Source organism: Vulpes vulpes, chromosome 10, assembly GCF_048418805.1.
Source record: "Vulpes vulpes isolate BD-2025 chromosome 10, VulVul3, whole genome shotgun sequence".
Classification (NCBI taxonomy): Eukaryota; Metazoa; Chordata; class Mammalia; order Carnivora; family Canidae; genus Vulpes; species Vulpes vulpes.
Window position 1 is genome coordinate 28,227,974 of NC_132789.1, and position 22,261 is coordinate 28,250,234.

The following is a 22,261-nucleotide window of genomic DNA, read 5'->3' on the forward strand; positions in this document are numbered from 1 at the left end:
GGGGGTGGCTTGGGAGAGCACTTTACTGGGCTTATGAACCCAACTGCTAAACTAGGCTAACCCTCCAAATAGCATGTCTCCTATTTTTGAAGTATTCCTACTCCGGGGTCCTATGTAGAGTACTGGAATTGTGCATTAAGACGTGAGCAAAAATTTAGAAGCACAGGATTCTGAGTGCTGTGGTTGGGCAGCCCTGTGGAGTCTCCATCCAGCAGATGTTGGGGGAATGCCACCACATGCAGGGCTCACCTCTTGCTGAGGCCTGGAGAGATCAGGATTCACCTCTCATACAGCAAGTGGAGGGAAGGGCCAAGACTATGTCTGGGACTCTGTGTAGCCACCTGTCAGCCCAACGCCTGAGATCCTTTCTGACTTCCTATGGCTGCTGATTCCACTTAGAACAGCCTCCTGACCTTCTCCCAAATTATGCATATTTCACAGGGCATCCATCTACCTTAGGCCCTAATGAAGGCAGGGGGCAGGAGGCATCTGGGTGCCTCAGTCAGTTAGGCATCTGACTTTGGCTCAGGTCACAATCTAGGGTCCTGGTATTGAGCTCTGCATCAGACTCCCCATTCAGCAGGGAGTCTGCTCGTCCCTCTCCCTCTGCCCTCCCCCTGCTTATGCCCCCTCACCTCACTGTCTCTCAAAGAAATAAATAAAATCTTTAAAAAGGAAAAAAAAAAAGGCCAATAAGATCTAAGCAATGGTAATCATGAGCTCTCCCAGCAGAGGGAAAGCACACAGAAGGGACTGTGTGAGCCCGAACCTGGGGGCCTTCATCACCCCCATCCCCGGGTATCCAGGTGTGCAGACAGGTGATGGGTACAGCCCCACTGTGGCCTGAGCCAGGGCTGCCAGGCACTGAAGGTACTTGCCTTCCCCTGCAGGAGGGAGAGATCCAAGGTGCCCTACATCGTGCGCCAGTGCGTGGAGGAGATTGAGCGCCGAGGCATGGAGGAAGTGGGCATCTACCGCGTGTCTGGAGTGGCCACAGACATCCAGGCTCTGAAGGCAGCCTTTGACGTCAGTGAGTGTTGGCCTGGGCAACACGGGGTTGGGGGTGTGGGCATGGTGACTGTGTGCCTTCCGTGGCTTGTGCTGGGTATATGAGGCTCTGTACCTTTTCTTCACTTGTTTTATTTTTCAAATGAAAGTAAGAGGGAGTGGTGGGAGGAGGTTCTGCAGAAGCCTGTTCTATCTGAATCATGCATGCATGGCTCTCGTAGAGTTGGACCGGGGCTTCTGCAGAGCTGCCCCATCTCACACTGGGCTTTGGCCTGCTTTCACTGGGTGGAAAAGAGGTGCTGACCAAAGCCCAGGAGTCAGTGTAGTCTGACTGCGAAGAACTTCCTCAGTCCCCAGATGAAGACACTGAGACCCCAGAGGCTTCTCAGAGTGGAAGATGGCGGAGCCAGGCCTCTGTGCCTGCATACTCTACCCGCCCTGGCCTGTGACACGGAGGGCCAATGGCCACCTGAGGCCAGAGGGGAGTCACTGGTTTAAATCTCTAGAATTGAACCAGTAATCCCAGTATCTTAATGTGATCAGAAGATGCCTACAGCCAGGTGGTTCCTACAGAGCATAGCCGCCCAATCCCTGCCGAGGCAGTGTCTGTCCTCTGCTGGCCTCACAGCCCCTCGTGGTGGCTCTGCCGCCAGGCCAACCCTTGCCCAGCAAGGGAGAGGTGGGCAGGACGCCTCCCCTGTCAGGACCCCTGGTGTGCTTTGAAGATGATCAGCTGCTCAAAGGAGGGACCCTGAAAGCCATCAGCCTGCTGTGGGCTCGCTTGGCTGAGGTCCAGAGAGTGGAACCCTGTGTGGGATCCGCGAGTAGGCCGTGGTCCATCTCTGCATTCCTTGCAGATAACAAGGACGTGTCAGTGATGATGAGCGAGATGGACGTGAACGCCATTGCCGGCACACTGAAGCTGTACTTCCGCGAGCTACCAGAGCCTCTCTTCACCGACGAGTTCTACCCCAACTTTGCCGAGGGCATCGGTGAGCAGGGGAGATCCCCTCCCTGCCTGTCCCTGGTGCCCCAAGGTGGGCGAGGCGTGCCCTCTCCACCACGGTCCACGTTTCAGTCCAAACTGCAGGTGGTGTGGGGCCCCGAGAACCTAGCTGTCCTAGAAGGACAGGGGCCTCCCATTGTGCCCCCCACCCCAAGTATCCCAGGGGGGCACAGCAGCTGTACCATCATGGACGCACCAGGGTGCAGGCCCTACAGTTTCCTTCCTCCTCACTGGAGTGCCTGCCCTGCTCCTCTCACCACGGGTCCTGGTCCCATCAAGTGGGGCTGCAAGCCCAACCTGACCCTCCATCAACAAGGAGGTGGTGTCCAAAGTGGGAGCGCTGGGGTACAGGGCACCTGCGGCTCCCACACACAGCCTCCAGGGCCATTCAGCGGAGGACCTGGTCCCCCCCCACACCTCCAGGGTACACAGGGTGATGAGGGAGTTGCCAAGGCCCTGAAAACCTCTTCTTACATTCCATGCTTGGCTTCCTGTGCCTTGGGCTCTTCTGAGCCGGAGGTGGGAATGGCCAAGCCAGCTGGGAGAGCAGCTCTGCCCAGCCCCTCCTGTCCCTGGTTCCGGGATGCCATTCCGCCCTTGGAGATAACAGAAAAGGCACCCATCACGGGGTCCTCCCCGGGGGCCAGTGCCGTGTGGGTCAGGGTGATGACAGGCCTGAGCTGTCCTGTGCCCTCTGATGGGCCCCAGGAAGGGCTTCCAGCTTGGCTGTGACCCTGACACTAGCACCTCTCCCACCCCATCCCCCATAGCTCTGTCAGACCCTGTCGCAAAGGAGAGCTGCATGCTTAATTTACTGCTGTCACTCCCAGAGGCCAACCTGCTGACCTTCCTCTTCCTTCTGGACCACCTGAAAAGGTAACCCCAACTCCTCCTCAGGGGCCCCGGGTTCCGGGACCCCAGGCAGCAAGGTGCACCGGCTCCTGCCACACTCCGAGGCTGCCAGGACCCTCTCCCCACTCCTGTCTGTAGTTACTCCTCAGCTGAGCAATATGCTTCAGCTGCGGCCAGTGGCTGGGCTTTCTGTCCCCAGCAGGTGGCCTCAGGTGCTGTTTGTCCTAGGCCCGGGAGAAACAGGGTGGGGTCTGCTTTCAGCACCGCCAGGGGCCGGATGTCTATGTTGGAGAGCCAGCCCCTGGCAGAAAGGGGGGCACTCCCTATGATCCCTGAGCAGTCACCCCCGCCCTGAAGGCCATGTTGCAATGGTACCCCTTGCTTTGGCCCTGTGCAGGGTGGCAGAAAAGGAGACAGTGAACAAGATGTCCCTGCACAACCTTGCCACAGTCTTCGGCCCCACACTGCTCCGGCCGTCAGAGAAGGAGAGCAAGCTCCCTGCCAACCCCAGCCAGCCCATATCCATGACCGACAGCTGGTCCCTGGAAGTCATGTCCCAGGTATGAGGAGACAGGCTCCAGCTCGAGCCACCTGACATCACAGAAGTGGCCTTCACCTGGCCCACGGGGGTCCTACCAGTCATTCCCACCCGAACCGTACGGGGGCGAGGCCCGAGGTGCAGAAAGAAGGACTTACCGGAGGCCATGTGGCTGGGAGGGGATGGGAGGACCCAGTCCACTGCCCATCCTTCTGTTCCTTACCCGGGCTTCTCAAGGCTGGCATGGTGTTCCCTCAGGGACACTCAGATCTCTTGCCAGGAGGGGCTCGTTGTCACCAGCACACTCTGGGGCTATGAGCACCCCTCTGAGCCGCTTTCCTCTTTCCTCCTCCCTGCTCTGCCCTGGCAGGTTCAGGTGCTGCTGTACTTCCTGCAGCTGGAGGCCATCCCTGCCCCAGACAGCAAGAGACAGAGCATCCTATTCTCCACTGAAGTCTAAAGGCCCAGTTTGGTCTCCAAGAGGCCGGCAGAGGGCCTGGAAACCTCCTGGCAACACGGGCTATCCACAGAGCGGGAACCGAATCTTCTTGAGGAGTAATTGGGCCACCTCGCCCCCAAGGGCTGGACCACCTGCCTAGAGACAACTACCCTGCCTGGAAGGCTGAGTGGCCTTAGGGCCTGTGGGTCTGTGAGCTCCCGCCGGGCCTCAGACTCCGGTTTTCCATGCGGCCACAAGAGGGCGCCCCAAGCCAGCAGGCCTCGGCGCGCGGGCCTGGCCGTGGGACCAGGCGAAGGGAGTGGTTTCTGCGAACTTAATTTATCAGAGTTTTAAAGATTTCTACTGGATCACTCATCAAGATGCACCCTCTCCGGGGAGAAGGGAACGTGACCAGAGTCCCTCACTATCGTGTCTTGAATAAACACCGATGCTGCTTCGTACCGTGGGGGCCACAGCCCTGTCCCTGTATGGGTGGGGGCTTTTCAGTTTCCCTGACTTAGAAATTTGACTCTGTTTGTGTAACAGAGTTCGAAAAGCTAAGTCAACACTGTGTAGCGTTTGACCCCTTTCGCCTCCTTTCTTCTCTTTCTTTCCAGAAGGAGCTCTGTCCAGAAATGGGTCTTTCTGTTCTGTCCTGTTGCTTTGTCTTGCCGTTCATGTGCCCCTTGGAAGGCAGCTCCCCATGGAGCCGTGTAACGTCTGTCTGTCTGTCTTTCTGTCCAGGATCGACACCAGGGGGAGGGAGGCTCAGGCTGCGCACTTTATGGCTTCTCCAGGGATAGTGACCCTGTCCACTGCCTGCTGGGCACAAGCTCTCCTCTTCGGCTTAAAAAGGCCTCAATCTCTCTGGCTTCCTCCAGCCTATCGCCCCCTCTGCCCACACCCTCCCTTCCCCTGATCATCCCCCGCACACAGATCACTTCATGCTCTCACTCTCTGCTGAACAAGCTCAGTAACTTTTGTAAAAGTCTCCTCTTAGCAGCAACAGCTTGCTGACAGCTTGTTTTAAACTTTGATCCGAATAGCCTTTTGATACTTGAATATTTTTAAGTTTTCTACATAGTTTCTAATTTTTTTCCTAACAGATTCAGATACCTAATACGATGTCAGAATGTACGCCATGGACAATCTGTGTCCCAGCGGCATTTTGTCTCCCTCCACAGGCCGGCTCTGTTTTTGTCAGGGGTGGGTTCTGAAGTCTCCTGAGCATGTGGGAGGGTTAGGAGCAGGGGGCCGCTGTTCTCCTGGCCAGCCTCCTGTCCCAAAGCAGGTGGAAGGACACACACCCACTGCCCACCCTCCCCCTTCTCCAAACACCAGTACGGAAGGGAAGCCCAGACATTCCTGGTAACCCTCCTGACCATCCAGCTTAGAGAAAGGAGAACAAGGGAGGCCACTAAGTATTTGGAAGAAACAAATCTATGAACAGTTGCTCTTTTTTTGAGAGAGAGAGTGGGGGGTGGATAGGATGGGGAAAAAAGAAATTGTGAGAAGCCAAGTTTCCATGCTAGTCTTGAAAGAAGAGAGGATCTAGTGGACCGGAGGAGGGAAGTGATGGTGTGACTCAGGAAAGGTGTTTGCTTGTCACGTGATTACACCAGTAACCAGTGGCAATGTCCCATGGTCCTTCCCATGTCCTGGGTGGCAGGGGTGAGGGTGGGAGGGTTCACCTCACAAGGCAGCTCCCACCTGAACTTGCAGCACATGCTGGGGGGGCATGTGCCCCCCAACCTCCCCTCTGCTCATGGACCTACGGAAGCAGGGGGCTGGGGGATACAGCAGAAAACAGTCTCTTGAAGGTTTTATGTCCTCATATTTATTTCTTTGTACTTTTTTCTTGTGAGGAGAGCAGACCCACCACTTTCAACTAGTGCTGCTCTCCTAGGGGGTTAGGGTAGGGAGCAGGGTCCTGTGCCCTCTTCACATTTCTGAATTCACGGGGTTTCTCAGGCCTCTAGCTCCGGGCTGCCCCTGGCCTGGCTCCCCATCCATCTGAGCAACCCTCCAGCCCCGCAAGGGGAACACATTTGGCTTAGAAAATCTAAACCCAGCCCTCGTTTCTGTTCCCTTGGTGTCATGATTTGCATCTGTCGCATTGAAACTGGAAAGCAATATATCAATGTCTGTGCCAATTTTCGTTCCGTTCCCCATCTCCTCCCCCTTTTTACTTTTTATTTATATAGAATGTGTGCTGTTTAACGACAGAATGACCACTCTTTCCTCGTGTAGCTGTAAAAGCGCTCCTTCGCTGGGCCACAGTGGCGGCAATCGCTTTGGATCCTTGGCCGCCTGTGTCGTCCCATCTCACACTCGGGCCTGTGGGTTGGTGAAGCCAGCACAGGGCACATAAAGGCCTAGAGCCCAGACGTGACCTTCCACAAGGCTCGGCTGCTGGACTCTGCCGGAAGAAGTGATGCTTTCCTGCCCCGGCTGGCACCCCGAGTCTGGAGCAGCCGCTCTGCTGCCCTCAGCAGTGGGGGGCTCAGCTCCACTAGTCTCAGCAGCTGCATTTCTGCTTTGGGCTCAGCCATCCAGACACCACCGTGGGGGAAAAGGACTGCTGACACTTTCATTAAAGTTACCTGAGACTACTTGTGTAGGTGGTGATTGCTCCATTCAGAAGAAAAACCACGATCAGAGCCTCTGGGAGGGGGATGAGGGTGGGCAGCAGAGCCAAAAGAACCAGGTGACATAGTGGGCCTGGGTGTCCCAGAGGCCACCTCAGAGGGCAGTGCACACTGGCGTGAAGCCAGGCCCTGTGGGGTTCACAGGCAGGTACAGCAGGTAATGTCGGGACAGGAAACTGCAACAGTCGCTGCTGCCCTCTGGCCTAGGGCAGTAGGGGTACTAGCCGTGTCAAGCCCAAGGGCAGGGAGGACTCCAGCCACACACAGCTCGGCCCTGTACCAGCCCATTGGCCTCCGTGGTTTCCGCTGGCACCGGGGTTTGGTGGTACACGGGTCACCCTTAGCTGCCACCAGCCTTGCCCTCAGAAAAAGCCTGTCCAGCTTACAGGGAAGTGGTGCCCAGGGTGGAGACAGGTGTGGGACCTGGGTGCAGCTTGGGAGGAGCTGGGACTAAGGCTCGCCCAGTAGACTGCAGGTGGCCAGTGAGGGTCCTCCTCAGGCCCCCGGGGAGGAGGGTCTCCTGGTCAGCTCCTGGGCGGATGGGTGGGGAGCAGTGTGGTGTGTGGTCAACTGCCCGGACGGATTCTCCCTCCCGCTGGCCCCCAACGCTGCTGCCTGTGGAGCATCACCCTGGCCATTTCCCCAAGCAGAGCACAGAGCTGCCCTGGGGAGACGCAGGGCTGGATGGCAGCAGCCCTAAGCCCAGTGCAGCCTTTTGCTGGCCTCTGGTGACCTGGAGGAGGTCACACCAGGAGTGTAACAGGGTGCTCTAGGGATGAATCTTCACCCTCAGAGTCTCCAAAGGCCTTTCCCCCAGCACCTGTCCTGCAACACCCCCCCAGTGGGCTCCCCGCAGCTTCTCCCACAGCACCACCTGTCACAGCATCCTCTCCCACAGGTGTGTAAGGTGTGTGTGTCTTGTCTACGTTGGAAAAGCTTCACATACACCTTGCCACCTGTCCACTCTGACATCTGCTGATGAGGAACAGGCTACTGCTGGCCCTTCTCTGAGGATTTGACCCCTAAAAGGCTACTGTTAGTTCTCTCTAGTTCCACAGTCCTGGTCCTGTTTGAAAACCATAAAAAATACAATACTAATAATGAAAAAAAATTGTAACCCCTACTGTATCGCTCTTAACTAGGATTTGATTTTTCAGTCTTTTGAGTTGACCGCACCCAAATTCCTAAGAACAGGCACCACGTCCAGCTGAGCCCAGGCCAGTGATCCCGAATCTGAGATCTTCCACCTCAAAGGGCCCTCAGAGGCCTCTTGGTCCAATCCCTTTACTTGATAGATGGGGAAACTGAGGCACGTGAAGCCCTACCCCCACCCCTGCACCCTGGTATCCCAGAGCTGGTTGATGAGCTGAGGCTAGGACCTCTGTGTCCTGCTGACACCTCCCCCCCACCCCCCCGAGCTCACTCCCTTTCTGCAGGATGGGACAGGGCGAGACCTTGACCACCAGCCTTGGCCTAGATGTGTAAGTGCCCATGTGGGCACACGAGCTGAGGCCTTCAAGTGTCCCACACATGCACCCCCTGGGCAAATAAAAGGAGGGCAAGATTGAGTATAGAAATCTCAGAAAAACTTGCATACCTGCCCCCACAAAAGAATGCCTCAATTGCCTTAAAAGGAAGTCTTTCCATGGACTAATGACGGGCAGTCACAAATAACTCTGGAAAGATAAACAGGAAAAGTGAGGGGGTGACAAGCAGACCCAGCTCTTGAAGAGGCCCAAACGGCCTCCTGGAGCAGCTGCCACGGGTCAGCAAGCAGCATCAGGGCCAAGGGTCACCCCTGGATTGGGGGGGGGCGTGTTAGAACTCCGTGTAACTGGGGTAGAGGAGGCCAGTGGGTCAGCTGCCAGCCAGAGCCCTGTGTCTGTCACCCCAGTACTTGCAGCCCAGAAAGGCCAGCCAGGACCATGGCAAGCAGGCACCCATGGATGGTTTCCAGGAAGACAGGGCTCCATCACCCCTCTCAGACGTGTCCAGATTGGAAAGGAAACCAGCTGCACTGAGCGCCCTCGGCCACGCGTCCTGAGCAAGGCCTTCTTGGGGCCTCTCAAACCAGTTCCCGCTAGAACGGTGAGGCTCAGTCCAGGCACCGACTATTCCACTCCCCTTGGGTGGGGGGAACTGGTTAGCACCTGACCAGAAACTCTGCCTTAGGGTTTTCAGTCACTTTGCTGAAACCTGAGCCTGGCAGCTGGGGATATATAATTTGGGATGGGATTCTAGACAAAGAGGGGGCCTTAGGAATGAGGCCTGACCAAGTCTGGAACCCAAACAAGTTTGGGTCCCCCGTAGCTGCTGACTGAGTAGCCACAGAAGTGGAGGTGCCAGGAGGGTGGCCACCCCGACCCAAGAACTCCCTGGGGGTGAAGGGCTTGAGTGCCCGCAAACACGTGGACCTCTCAAACCCGTGGCGTGACCCCAGGGGCCAGCAGGGGAAGTTCTAGACCTAACCAGAAAGAAGCAGACACTGCTGATGCTCACTTAAGTATGGCTGTAATTTAAATGACGTGATGGGCTGGTGTAGACGGACCCCTCAGGATTTGCTGTCTTGGCTCTGACCTGTGGCTGCCTGGTGCCCCAGTCAGCCCCTGCTCCCAGCTCCAGGGAAAATGTGCTAGAAGGAGAGAAAAAGAGGGAATGGCCGCTGTCTCTCCGATTTTTCTGAAGACAGTGTTTACAATGTTTACAATGTTGGGGAGGGGCAATCAGAAGTTATTTGGAACAAGCTAAGGCATCTGTGACCTTTGTTTGTGTTCCCCATTAGGTAAACACTCCTGGGCTGTTCCTAACTGGGGCCCTTTCACCTTGGTGATGGCCGGGAAGCAGCTCCCAGCGCTCCCAGGGGTGATGACTTCAGGCCCGGTCTCAGGCCTCTGAGTTCCGCCCCCCCCCCCCCCCACCAGACCGCCTCATGCCCCCCTGCTTCCTGCCGATGCTGGGCTGGGGTGCCAGCCTGCCGCAAATCCCTCTCCTGCCCAGCTGGCGCTACCCACACTCTCCCCACCCTCTTCATGGCTGACCTGAAGCTTTCCGCTACACCATGCTGCTATGAACTGAGTTGTGATCCCCCCAAAATCCATATGTTGGAAGCCCTAACCCACAATGTGACTTTATTTAGAGACAGAAGCCTTTAGGGAGGTACTTAAGGTTAAATGGAGATCCTAATCTGATAGCACTGGTGTCCTTATGAGAAGAGGAAGAGACACACGAGATGGATCTCTCACTCCCCACACACATGCTCACAGAGGAAAGGCCATATGAGGACACAGTAAACAGGTGGTCAGGAGGAGAAACCACAGAAGTCCCTTCCCCCCTGTGGTGTATTGTTACACAGCCTAAGCTGACTAATACAATGACCTTTGGCCTTAGCCCCTTTGGACTCCTGGATGTGGAACCAAGCCTGGAGCCCAAGTCCAGCCACGCTGCTCCATGGGGGGTCCAGAGTGACCACCCAGAGGGAAGGGGTTGTCACCCCCCTTGTCTAGACCACATCAATAAACCTCACAGACAAAAACATTTTGTGGCCTCTTCTCCTACTTACAGCCGATGCCAATCTCTTCTAATTCAGAGTTGCCCCGTGGCTCCAGTGGGTGACTTAGCCATAGGCACTGTCTGGGTATGGCCTGTACGGGGTCATCCCAGGCTGAGACCCACATACTTGCTGGCTTCGCCGTGAAGGTCCCCAGACAATGGTGATCTTTAGGGGCCCAGAGCCCCCAAGCAGCCTCTCCCTACCCATCAGCTACTGAGCCTCAAGTAGCCTCAAGGCCTCCCCCCACCCCAGAGTTCTCAGGTCCTAACTCAGGATTGAGTTGTGTGCCTCCTGGGCCAAGTGGGTGGGGGAGAAATTGTAGTACCTGAGAGGTTGGCCAAGGGTGACCCCAAAATGTGGCAGAGGCAGCAAATTGTGCTTACCCCTCAGGATCTGTCTACCTGGAACCTCATAATGCAAAACCCTTTGGCATAAGGGTCATTGCAGGTATCATTGAGCTAAGGATCTCAAAACGAGATCCTCAAAGAATAGGGTGTGCCCTAAAACCAATGCCAATGTCCTTGTAAGAGACGGAAGAGGAGACACTGACACTTAGGGGGAACCTCCATAGGAAGATGAAGGCCGAGTTTGGCATGATGCGTCTGTGAGCTGAGGATTTTTGGCAGCTAGAAGCCAGGAAAGAGGCATGGACCAGACTGTCCCTCCAAGAATTCAGAAAGAACCACCCCTGCTGCGACCTGGATGTGAGATGTCAGCCTCCAGAACTGTGAGGGAACCCATTTTGGTTGTTGTAAGGCCCCCCAGTCAGTGGTCACATGTTATGGCAGCCATACGAAACTAATAGAGTCCCCCTACTAGTAAGTCCAACAGGTGGCCAGATCCCAGCTTTGCCACTTCCTCTTCTGTTCCCACCTCCAGATGCATTCCCTCTCAGAGCAGACATGGATTGTCCCTCCTGTGTCCTGGGACCAGAGGTCCAAAGGCTGGGGTGGGGGCCTCGGAGACAGACACGGGGATCGTCTCCCAAACACCACACACAGCTCAGCCTGGTGGCTTTGGCCACTGTCCTCTGGCCCTTCCCCTGCCACCAGCCCTGCCCACAAAAGACCCCAAGAAAGTGGAGAACACCCTCCCTGCCTGTCCCCTCAGGCACGTGGCCCATAGACCCCCTGTGCCTGACCTCGGCAAATTTGTCCCTCCTCTGCCAGAATCCTGTAGAGGCTGCTTTGGCACAACACACTTGAGCAATGGGAACCCAAGTGAGGCAAAAGGCCCCTTGATTGACCAACGGGCCACTTACAACCAGGCACACAAGGGAAAATCCCATTTTCATTTCCATGCCTCCTCACTCCACCCTATAACTACAGTCCCCGCCCCCCGCCCCCCATCTCATGGCAGACAATCTCTCCTTTACCATCCTGTTTGCTGCTCCCCTGCAATGTGTTTAATAAACCTCTATCTCCTTTGTCCTCCTTTGGCTGGATTCCTTCACCACACATACTGCCAGCTTCTACCCCATCGGGACACCCCACAAATCCCAACCAACCCTGCTGCCTCATAAACACAGTCAGCTGGCTTCTAGCTCCCAGAAAGCAGGAGATAAATAAGAAACAGCCCTTTCTCAACCCTTCCATCCCTCTCGTTACACTCCCTCCCCATCAAGCTCCCAGGAAGGGCCACCTGCCCTGGCAGTCTTGCCCCTTAATGCCCACACCCTTTATGTTCAGGTCGGCCTGGCTCTAGCTGCAAACCCACAGCTGTTCCCTGCCCTGACCCCTTCTGACATGACTGACTACCTGTCCCTCCTGCTGGTCCCCTCCTCCCCTGGCTTCTGTGACAGGCATGGCCTGCTGACCAGTTTGAAATTAATTCCCCAGGGCAGGCTTATGTTTTCTCAAGGGGCGTGTCTTTCTTTCCTCTAGATCTTTCTAGAATTTCTCTGAACTGCCTTCAGGTTTTGCTTGGGGTTCAAAACAGGATAATGATGTACTGTTATGCCCCCCCATCTCTCTTTTTTTATTTTTATTTTTTAATTTTATGATAGACAGAGAGAGAGAGAGAGAGAGAGAGAGAGGCAGAGACACAGGCAGAGGGAGAAGCAGGCTCCATGCACCGGGAGCCCGACGTGGGATTCGATCCAGGGTCTCCAGGATCGCGCCCTGGGCCAAGCGCCCCGGGCCAAAGGCAGGCACCAAACCGCTGCGCCACCCAAGGATCCCCCATCTCTCTTTTTTGAAGATTTTATTTATGGGGTGCTGGGGTGGCTCAGTTGGTTAAACATCTGTCTTCGGCTCAGGTCATGATTCCAGGGTCTTGGGATCAAGCCCCATGTCGGGCTCCCTGCTCAGCGGGAAGTCAGCTTCTCCCTTTGCCCCTCTCTGCTGCTTGTGAGCTCTCTTTCTCAAATAAATAAATAAAATCTTTTTTTAAAAATTTAAAATTAAATCTTAAAATTTAATTTAAAATTTTTATTTAAAAAAATAAAATAAAATTTTTATTTAAGACACATAGACAGAGAATGAGTGGGAAGGGCAGAGGGGGAAGGAGATGGAGAGAATCTCTAGCAGAGTCCATGCTGAGTGTGGAGCCCCACTCAGGGTTCAAGCCCATGCCCCTGAGATCATGACCTGAGCTGAACCCACAAGTCAGACGCTTAACCAACTAAGCCACCCAGGTGCCCCTACATTCTTCTCTTTTTACCCATTTGGTTAAAATTTCCCCACAGTGAAATCTACCCTCAAAGGGAGAATTATTCCAAAAGAGTGTCAAGTCCTGGACAGGGCTCTCAGAGATGCAAGCATTCGAAGCCTTGTGTTGTGTGCAGAATTCCCAAGAGGCTCCTTTGCAAGGGGTACGGTGACACCAGCTGGGGATACAGAATGCAGACCCAGGATCTAGAAACCAAGACTTGTCGTGCCTCTTGGGCAACTAATTTCTCCCCCTGAGCCTCACTTTCCTCACCTGGGAAATAAGGCCTGGGTTAGACACAGACCCTGGGAAGTGCCAGACACAGGCCAATTAATTTTATTTAAACCTCAGGCACTTGGCATTGCTGTCTCTCCAGCTCATCCCTGCTGTCTCCGTGTCCCCACCATGATGTGTGTTTGTTTTCCAGAGGTCCCCAATCTGGGTGGAGTTATATCAGGAAGCTGGACGGGGTTATTGCTTTCTGTGGGTGGTGACTTGGACACTGAGAGATGACAAGAAGAACCATGTCCTGGGCCCTCATCATATGCCAGGCCCTGTCCTTGGGATGTTTATAGCCTCTAGATGGGCAGATGCTAAGCACATCATTACTGTTTATTAGCCATGTGGTTTCTGTGTGCCAAAGACTTTAAGGAGAAGTGTAGTGTAAGGAGGACAGAGAATAGGGTGGAACCCTGTTATTTAGTCCCCCAGCACCCCAACCGGTATGGGAGTACTGCCATTGTTCACAGAAGAACTGGAGGCACAGAGAGGTTGAGGAATAGGCTTGAGGTCACATAGCTAGAAACTGTTTGAGCTCTAGTCTGGGGACCCAAAGAGCTGCTGGCACATGAGAAGCAGAGGCTCACCGTTTCCTTCTTACTGGCCTCAGTTTCCCTGACCATGTTGTAAGAGGGTCTGATTATATCTGATCTCTGTAGGCCATAAAGGAGGTGGATGTCTTGTCCTGAGTAGGTTCCCTTACTCTATCTCCTCCGGGTCACCTATAGGCCAGCTGGGTATCCCAAGGTGCTTCTGGGGTTTCAGGCTGTGGTCGCTGGTTCATGGGTCCCTCCCGGAGCGAGCAGCATGGCTATGGAAGGCAACAGCCCATCTCTGCTTGCAGACACATCATTGCTCAGCTGACAGTTGTATATTTCCTGGGACCCAGAGCTTCCCCTGGCTCTGAGGGAGGCATGTCAAGAATCCTAAGCTCCATGTCCTGGCACTCGAAGCTGATGGCTTGCTAACTGTTGGAAACAGTTGTTTTCCTATTAAAACTTGGCCTCTGGCCCCTGCCATTTGACTCCTCCAGCTGTGGTCCAGATGAAGCAACTGGGCTTGAGTGGGGCAGCCAGTGATTGGAGTGGGCATCAGGGTGAGTAGGAGTGAGTGGATGAGGGGATCAGAGGGAAACCAGCAGCACTGAGCTCAAAGGCATTACAGGCTATGGGCCAGCAGGGCCTGACCAGAGGGGCACTCTCAGCCCATGAATGGATCATCACAGTGTCCCGTGCCATTTGGTGGCCACGGCCAAGTAGAGGTTGGGCCCTGGGAGGGACTCCCACACAGATAGATGACCTGCATAGGCAGTCAGCCTATGCTATCTTAGGTCCTTTCTTGCTCCAGGCCAGCAGCTGCCCCAGGTGCCTCCTCTTTCTACCCCTTCAGTTCTGGGGAGCCAAGGAGGATGGGCCAGGACAAAAGATAAAGTATGGACGAGGCTGATGGAACCACTCTGATGCCAGCACTGAGGCCCAGCCATAGGCTGGCATGAAGTCCAGATGGTTCTGTGTGCCCCACACTCAAGTCTGTCTCCTCCCCTTGGCCCTGTCACTAGCTCAGACCTCCCAGACCCCCCAACTTCTGGAACCATGAGTAGGTTCCCTGACTGTGAGGGTCACCCTCCATATCGTGTTCATGCACGAAGCCAGTCCTCCAAAGAAAATCTTACAGCACGTCACTTCCCTGGCTAGTCCCTGTCTACACCACTGAACCCAAGTTCCATGGCCTGGTGGGGGAGACTCTCCCTGTTATTCCCCCTCCCCCTTACCCCTGTATGTACAGCCATGCTCCCTGCTGCCCTGCTCCTTCCAGCTTTGCTCTAGAGGATGCTCTGTTTGCCTTCAGTTCCTTGCTCTTTCTCTTGCTGTCCTGGATGTGCCCTCTCTTTATGGAAATGCTGCTGAAATACCACCTCCTCTGAGAATCCTGCTGATTCCTCCAGGACACCTTAGCAACAGTGCACCTGATTTAGGATCAGTTCACACTGCTGCCTTGGCCAGAGAGGACCCAGAGGCTAGGGACCTGGTCAAAGTCATCTCTGCCCCAGCCCCAGCCCCAGCCCCAGGCACAGGGTCTGATTCCACAGGCCTGGTGGCTTCTCAGGAAATGTCAGCAGCCTCCTGCTTGATCAAAAACAGCTTTTCTGCTTTGGAATTTCAATGTGGGAACCTCTAGTTCAGTAGTTTTGGTTCATTCAAAGTACTTTGCTGTGTGCAGGAGTGTTTGTAGGAACTTTGTTTCTAGTGTTTGAGGATAAGTTTTTTAAAAAAGTAAAATCAGGGTGCCCTAGGTGGCTCAGTTGGTTAAGTAAAATTAAGTACCTGCCTTTGGCTCAGGTCATGATCTCAGGATCCTGGGATGGAGCCCCATATCCCTGCTCATCAGGGAGTCTGTTTCTCCCTCTTCTTCCGTGCTCTCTCTCTCAAGTTAATAATACAATCTTTTTTTTTTCTCTCAAGTAAATAATACAATCTTAAAAAAAAAAAAGTAAATATGTGACCTTTATAAAAATATAAAATAAACATGTATCGAAGAGTTTACTTAACTTGTTAATTAAAGGAGGGAACCTGGTAAGATGTTACTATCAGTTCAAAGGAGAATCCAAAGGTCAGACACATTTATAGATCAGAAATATTGAAATAAACTTGCAAATGGAGGCAAAACTGACTTTTCCACGGTGGGGGAGGTTTGTCCTTATATAAGAACCATTTGCACTGCTATCAGTTTTCTACAATTTACAGAGTTGTAAAAGAGTTTGAAGACAGTAAAAGGCTCAGAGCCCCTACAAAATCAGAACCAGATAACCTAGAAGAGGGTGTTCCAAGGACACATAGTTTTCCATTGGAGAATCCAGGAATCTTTGTTGCATCATGCAATTTTCCTTCCACTAACAGCTCACAACTGGAGACAACCCAAATGCCATCAGTAAGAAAATGGGTAAAGCATGGTATGGTAAGTTCATACAATGGAACACTATACTGTAACCAAAATGTTATTAATTTTGCATGCCACAGATGTGTGTAACAAGATGGACGAATCTTGTAGACCAAATGCTGTGTGAAAGAAGGCAGAAAGAATACAGGTTTCCCTTGCAGTCTGAAAGCAGAATATTTCTTTTTAAAAAATTTTTATTGGTGTTCAATTTTCCAACATATAGAATAACTAACACCCAGTGAAAGCAGAATATTTCTATGAAATCTTTCATACACTGAAATGGCACAAAGCAAAGAAACAATTACCATAATTTATACAGAAAAATTTTTTGCATGCTCCCAGGCCCCAAAAATAACCTCTTAGGCTTTTCTTATACCTTAGGACACATCTTGCTAACAGATGCACAAAACAAACTGAGATAAAGCAGAAATTCTCACAGACACGTTTCAAACCTATGGCAACTCAATGCTGGGATGCTGAGTATACTTCCCATGGTAGGAGTTTGGCAATGCCACTCTTGCTGCTCAGAATGCCCACCTCCTCAATAACTGCTAGCTGCAAAACAAACATCGCTATTAACTGCTTTTCACCTTTTCTCATAAAAGCAGAAGTCCTCTTTGCATTTCTTTAGGTTAGCAAAAGCAGGTAATGATGTATCTGTTGTAAATGTGAAGCGGCATTACACAAACTTTCAAAAAGCAGGGGATACCCATACAAACTTGTAGTAGGCTGAATAATGGCTCCCAAAGCTATGAGGTCCTAAATCCTGGAACCTGTAAATGTTACCTTGTTTGGGGAAAGGTTCTTCACAGATATGATAAATTAAGGATTTTGTGATGGGGTTTATTCTGTATTATCCAGATGGACACTAAATGCCATCACAAGTGTCTTCATAGGAAAAGATCAGAGGGATATTCACACACACACACACACACACACACACACACACAATGAGGTCATAGACAGAGGCAGAGATTGGAGTGACACAGCCACAAGCAAAGTATCACCGAAGAATGCAGGCATCCAGCAAATGTTAGAAGAAGCAGAGAATCTGGAGGAAGCTCAGAGCTCCCAACACCTCAATATCTGATTTCTAGTCTCCAGAACTATGAGATGATACACATCTGTTGTTTTAAGCCACCAAGGTTGCAGTCAGTAGTCTGTTACAGCAGACCTAGGAAACCAGTATAGTATGATTCCATTTATTGAAAAGCTCAAGAACAGTCCATATTAATCTTGAGTTAGATGTCAGAATGGTGATTAACTTTGGTAAAGACCTAGTGATGAGGGGAGTGTAATAGGAAGACTGCTAAAGTTCTTTTTTTTTAACCTTCACTTTTTACATTTCATTGAGTTGCACATTTATTTTGTGTCCTTTGTATTTTTTAACGATTTATTTATTCATTCATGAGAGACACACAGAGAGAGAGAGGCAGAGACATAGGAAGAGGGAAAAGCCGGCTTGCTGGAGGGAGCCTGAGGCTGAACTCTATCCTGGATTCTGGGATCATGCCCTGAGCCTAAGGCAGACGCTCAACCACTGAGACACCCAGGCATCCCTATTTTGTGTCCTTTAATATTAAAAAGTATTTTGGGAGCGTCTGGGTGGTTCAGTCAGTTAAGCGTCTGCCTTGGTCTCAGGTCACGATCTCAGGGTCCAGGATTGAGCCCTGCCTTAGGCGCCCTGCTCAGCAGGGAGTCTGCTTCTCCCTCTGGCCCTTCTCACTGCTCATGCTCTCACTCTCTCTCTCAAATGAATAAATAAGACTTCAAAAAAATGTATATTTTAACACATGTGTGGCTTGTCAGTATTAGTGCGGTGATGGCAGGTGCTGGGAACCAGACAGTTTTCTCCTGTTTCTGCCATTTGCTGGCTTGGTGGCCTTGGGCAAGTGGTATAACAACCTCTTTGAGCCTCAGTTTTGTCCTTTGTACAGTTCTCACAGGGCTGCCGCAAGGATCTAAGTCATGCTGAGTCCTTTTTGAACTCTAAATGCCCACACAAAAGCAACATTAATGTCCCTCACATTTGCTAGGCATTTCTTGGGTGCTGGGCATGTGCTAAATCTTCCTCAAGCATTATCCCACTTCTTTCCCTACAACAACTCATAATAGCACTCATTTTGTAGATTAAGAAAACAGAAAGGCAAAGACAGACAACTAGTAAGTGATGAAGCCAGGATGTAAACTCGGGCTGTCTGGTTGTGAGGACCATCACCATCATCTTAGTCCTACACTAGGGTTGAATGATTATTTTCAGAGTATTAAAAGATTGTGGCTATTCTCGTTTTAAAGAGAAAAATATAGGTCAATATGTATAGTGGGCTACCATTTATGTTAAAGAAAAGAGAGAAGCAAAAGAATGTATCTGTTTATTTTGCATATTTGTTTATATTCATTAAGTATCTTTAGAAGGTTATCAAGAAACTGAATACAGTTAGTTGCATTTGGGAAGAGGAACTATAGGAATGAATGCCTTTTGAAATAAAATTAAAGGGATCCCTGGGTGGCGCAGCGGTTTAGTGCTTCCCTTTGGCCCAGGGCACGATCCTGGAGACCCAGGATCAAATCCCATGTCGGGCTCCTGGTGCATGGAGCCTGCTTCTCCCTCTGCCTATGTCTCTGCCTCTCTCTCTCTCTCTCTCTGTATGACTATCATAAATAAACAAAAAAAAAACAACAAAAAAAAGAAAATTAAAATAAAAAATCATAAGGGAAATTATATGAACAATTTATGCTAATGATTTTGAAAACAGCCATTTTCCTGCAAAAATATAATTCAGCAAAGGTAATACAGGAAAAAGCAGAAATTCTGTCTTGTGGCCTTTGGCTGGTTCAGCCGATAGAGCCTGTGATTCTGGATCTCAGGGTGGTGAGTTCAAGCCTCATGTTGGGAATAGAGCCTGCTCAAAAAAAAAAAAAAAAAAAAAAAATCTGTCTAAATCTAGAGCCATTAATGAAATGGAATGCTTAAAGTCTGCATCCCATCCCCTCAAATATCTCAAAGCAGACAAAACCGAATTAAAACACCAGGCCTGGATAATTTTATAGGCAACTTCAACAAACATTGAAAACTCCTCTTAATATATAGAATCTCCCAGATGACGAAGTTTAAATTATTATAAATTAATCCCAAACTAGACACGGACAGTACACGAAAGCAAGGGCCAAAATAACTTAAGCACAAAAATGCAAAAACGCTAAGTAAAATACTAGTGAAGAGTCCAACAATGCATTAAAAGTTTATCAAGTCCAGTTTTTCTTTATCCTGGTAAACTAAGATGACGTAATACAAATTCACGTAGTTCAAACTAAGGAAAAAAAACCTGTGTGACAATTGTGACCTAACAGAACTTCCTTAACTTGATAAAGGATATTTAGCCTCGCGTTTCTGGTTGCTCCCAACCCCCGTTTAGGGTCTGTGTTCCCTGCTGCAAGGGGAGCGTCAGGCCTGCAGGGCTTGTGTGTTTACCACCACCGTGTAGCTCAGGCCTAGCACCGTCCTTGCCACACTGTAAACACGTGCTGCATGAAAGGTGGACCTTTAGCTAGGATAAAGCTTTGGGACCAGGGGGCGCTACACTCATCACCCGGCCCCGCTCAGCACAGCATTCAAGAGCACCCACCACCAGCGGCTCCAGCGCAAAACCCGACGCGTGCGTACTGGCGGCTGAAGCTTTTCTCCCTCTCTTTTTTTTTTTTTTTTTTTGGTCGCTGGCCGGGAGACAGTGCGCCTGCGCTACCCAGAGATGGGCGGGACGCGGAGTGGGCGGGGCCACAGGCGCCTGCGCGACGGGGGGATGTGGGCGGGGCCTCGCAGCGCCTGCGCAGTCGGCGGCGACTGTCTGGGGCGGGCCAGGGGCGGGCCGAGGGCGGGGGCCGCGAGGGAGGCAGGGCGGGCCGGGCGAACGGCGCCGTGGGGTTGGCTGCTGCCCTGAGGCCGGACTCAACGGATTCGGGCCGCGCCACCGGGCGAGCTCGCCGCCCGGCCCCATCCCGGAGCCAGCGAGCGAGCGAGGCGGCGCCGCGCGGTAAGAGCCAGGCCCGGGTCCCCTGAGCGCGCGCTGGCGGGCCTGTCCATCTCCTCAGCGCCGCCCGCGCGGCCAGGCCCGGGCGACCCCGCAGACCCCAGCGGGCCCGCGCCTGCGCCGTCCCCCGCCGGGGGGCCCCCAGCCCGTCCCGCGCCTGCGCCATCCCCCTCCCGGGCTCCCGGGCTCCCGGGCCGACCCTCGGGTCTGCGGGCCGCACCTGGCCGGGGTTGGGGCCCAGGTGCTTCTGAGGCCCTCCGCCTGCTGGTTTCTCTGAGCCGAGGGGCTGAGCGAGACCCTCGCGCCCCAGGAGAGGCTGGGGCCCGCGCCCCATAACCCCGGCCCCCCGGTCCCCTTCCCCCGGCGGAGACTGCGCTCCCGGGGCCCCGACGCGGCTCGCGGAGCAGAGCAGCAGGGCCGCGGGCGGCGGACCCCGGGCCTCCCGCAGGCTCCGCTTCCGCCGGGCACGCGCCCCCACCCTCGCCCTGCGCCGTGGGGAGGTCGCCCTTAAGCGAGCCGAATTCCCTTTTTTTTTTTTTTTTTCCCCTTCTTGAGACCTGGTTACATCAGGTTGGCTAAGAATAATGTGCCGTTTTGTTTCGGGAATTTTGCATTTCCCTCAATCTGGCAATTGTGTGGGCATCCGTGGTTATGTTCAAGACCTTGTTCATTGTTGGGCACCTCTCCTGGAGACGACTAGGAAATAAAATCCGTTTCCACGTAGTTTCATCTTATTTACGAGACCAAGTAAGAATTCCTGTGATCTTTCAAATGTAGATACAGAGAGCCTTGCTTTTTTGATGCTCTTGATAATTTGCCGGCCAGTACCGGTTAGTACCGAAGCGCCCAGGAGAAATTCCCATAAATTCGCTGCCCTGTATTGATTCCTGGAAAAAGGTGTTGTAAAAGGAGCATCTGAAGCCACTGGTTGTGTTTTCTAGGTTTACAACAGATTCAGGGAACTAAAAAATATTGCGGAGCCCAACAGCATTCGCTGTCAGCCAGGAGATGTATCTTGAGATGAAATCAGAGCTTTGTAGACATCAGCAGACATCAGCATAACACATGTAGGTTATGAAATAGTCAAACCAATACTGACCAGTATATCTGTAAGGAGAAGTAGGGTATTGATCTGGGGAAAATGTTTTTCGGTAAAGAAATAGCTCACTGATCCAGTAATTTTTTTTCCTCTTTAAAAAATACCTTCTTTCCCCCTTTGATTTAGTGTACACCAAGTAAGAGTCTTTAAAGACTCAGCAACCTTAGGCAGCTGGAGAATGTTTCTTTTCTTTTCTTTTCTTTTTTTTTTTTTTTTTTTAAGATTTTATTTATTTATTCATGAGAGACACACACAGAGAGAGAGAGAGGCAGAGACACAGGCAGAGGGAGAAGCAGGCTCCATGCAGGGAGCCCCACGTGGGACTTGATCCCCGGATTCCAGCATCACGCCCTGGGCCGAAGGTGGTGCTAAACCTCTGAGCCACCCAGGGATCCCCTGGAGAATGTTTCTTAACCTGCATATACTCTACGCATGTAGGAATCTTCTTGACATTCATTTTCAGTAAGAAAGTGAATATTGTGACATAGAAAAGCTTTAACCTTGCATTTTTAGGGTGGGTATCTCTACATCGTGTTGTCTTGCAATGAGATTTCTGTGAAGCGGAGGTTCTCTTTATAACCAGCTTAACACAGTATATCCTTAATTTTACATGACTTAAATGATAGTATTGCCTCGGTTCAAAATTACTACCAGAGTTGGGTTTTCATGATGTATAAGACTTGTCATATAACTATATACATATTTATTTTTATTTATTTATTTTTAAAGATTTTATTTATTCATGAGAGGCACACAGAGAGAGAGGCAGAGACTCAGGCAGAGGGAGAAGCAGGCTCCATGCAGGGAACTCGACCTGGGACTCGATCCCAGGTCTCCAGGATCATGCCCTGGGCCGAAGGCAGCGCTAAACCACTGAGCCACCCGGGCTGTCCTTAATTTTATTTTTTAAAAGACTTATTTATTTGAGAGCGAGCATTCGGCAGTGAGTGGGGGAGTGGTGGCAGAGGGAGAGGCTCTCAAGCAGACTCTGCTCTGAGCAGATAGCTGGGCCTTGATAGCAGAACCCTGAGACCCCGACCCCGGCAGAAATCAAGAGTGGGATCCCCAACTGACTGAGCTACCCAGGTGCCCCAGACCATATACATATTTAAATCACATAGCTAACTTGTATTTAGGATTATGCAAACTGTCCAGCTCAGTAGTGCAAACTGTCCAGCTCAGTAGAAGATGGATGACAGGGTATCAGCAGGCTAGAGGCTCTCTTGGT

The 22,261-nt window shown here is 52.0% G+C and overlaps 2 protein-coding genes across 20 annotated transcripts in view; both read left to right on the forward strand.

Annotated features, from left to right (window-relative positions):
* BCR (BCR activator of RhoGEF and GTPase) overlaps positions 1 to 6,455 on the forward strand; it is a 123,563-nt gene extending 117,108 nt beyond the window's left edge. The window contains exons 19-23 of the mRNA XM_025982712.2: positions 891 to 1,030; positions 1,866 to 2,000; positions 2,785 to 2,890; positions 3,264 to 3,426; positions 3,775 to 6,455. Coding sequence (XP_025838497.2) covers positions 891 to 1,030; positions 1,866 to 2,000; positions 2,785 to 2,890; positions 3,264 to 3,426; positions 3,775 to 3,864 — 634 coding nt within the window. The 3' untranslated portion in view covers positions 3,865 to 6,455. The remainder of the gene's footprint in view (positions 1 to 890; positions 1,031 to 1,865; positions 2,001 to 2,784; positions 2,891 to 3,263; positions 3,427 to 3,774) is intronic.
* A 13,319-nt stretch (positions 6,456 to 19,774) lies between these two features.
* Positions 19,775 to 22,261, forward strand: part of SPECC1L (sperm antigen with calponin homology and coiled-coil domains 1 like) — a 130,172-nt gene continuing 127,685 nt past the window's right edge. For 4 of the 19 annotated variants that reach the window (XM_072723369.1, XM_072723367.1, XM_072723365.1 and 1 more), the window contains exon 1: positions 19,829 to 19,937. The gene's annotated coding sequence lies outside the window, so the exon portion shown is untranslated. Of the gene's footprint in view, positions 19,938 to 20,109; positions 20,682 to 22,261 lie in introns of those variants that run through there. The other 15 variants (XM_072723355.1, XM_072723364.1, XM_072723375.1 and 12 more) reach the window with 11 other exon arrangements.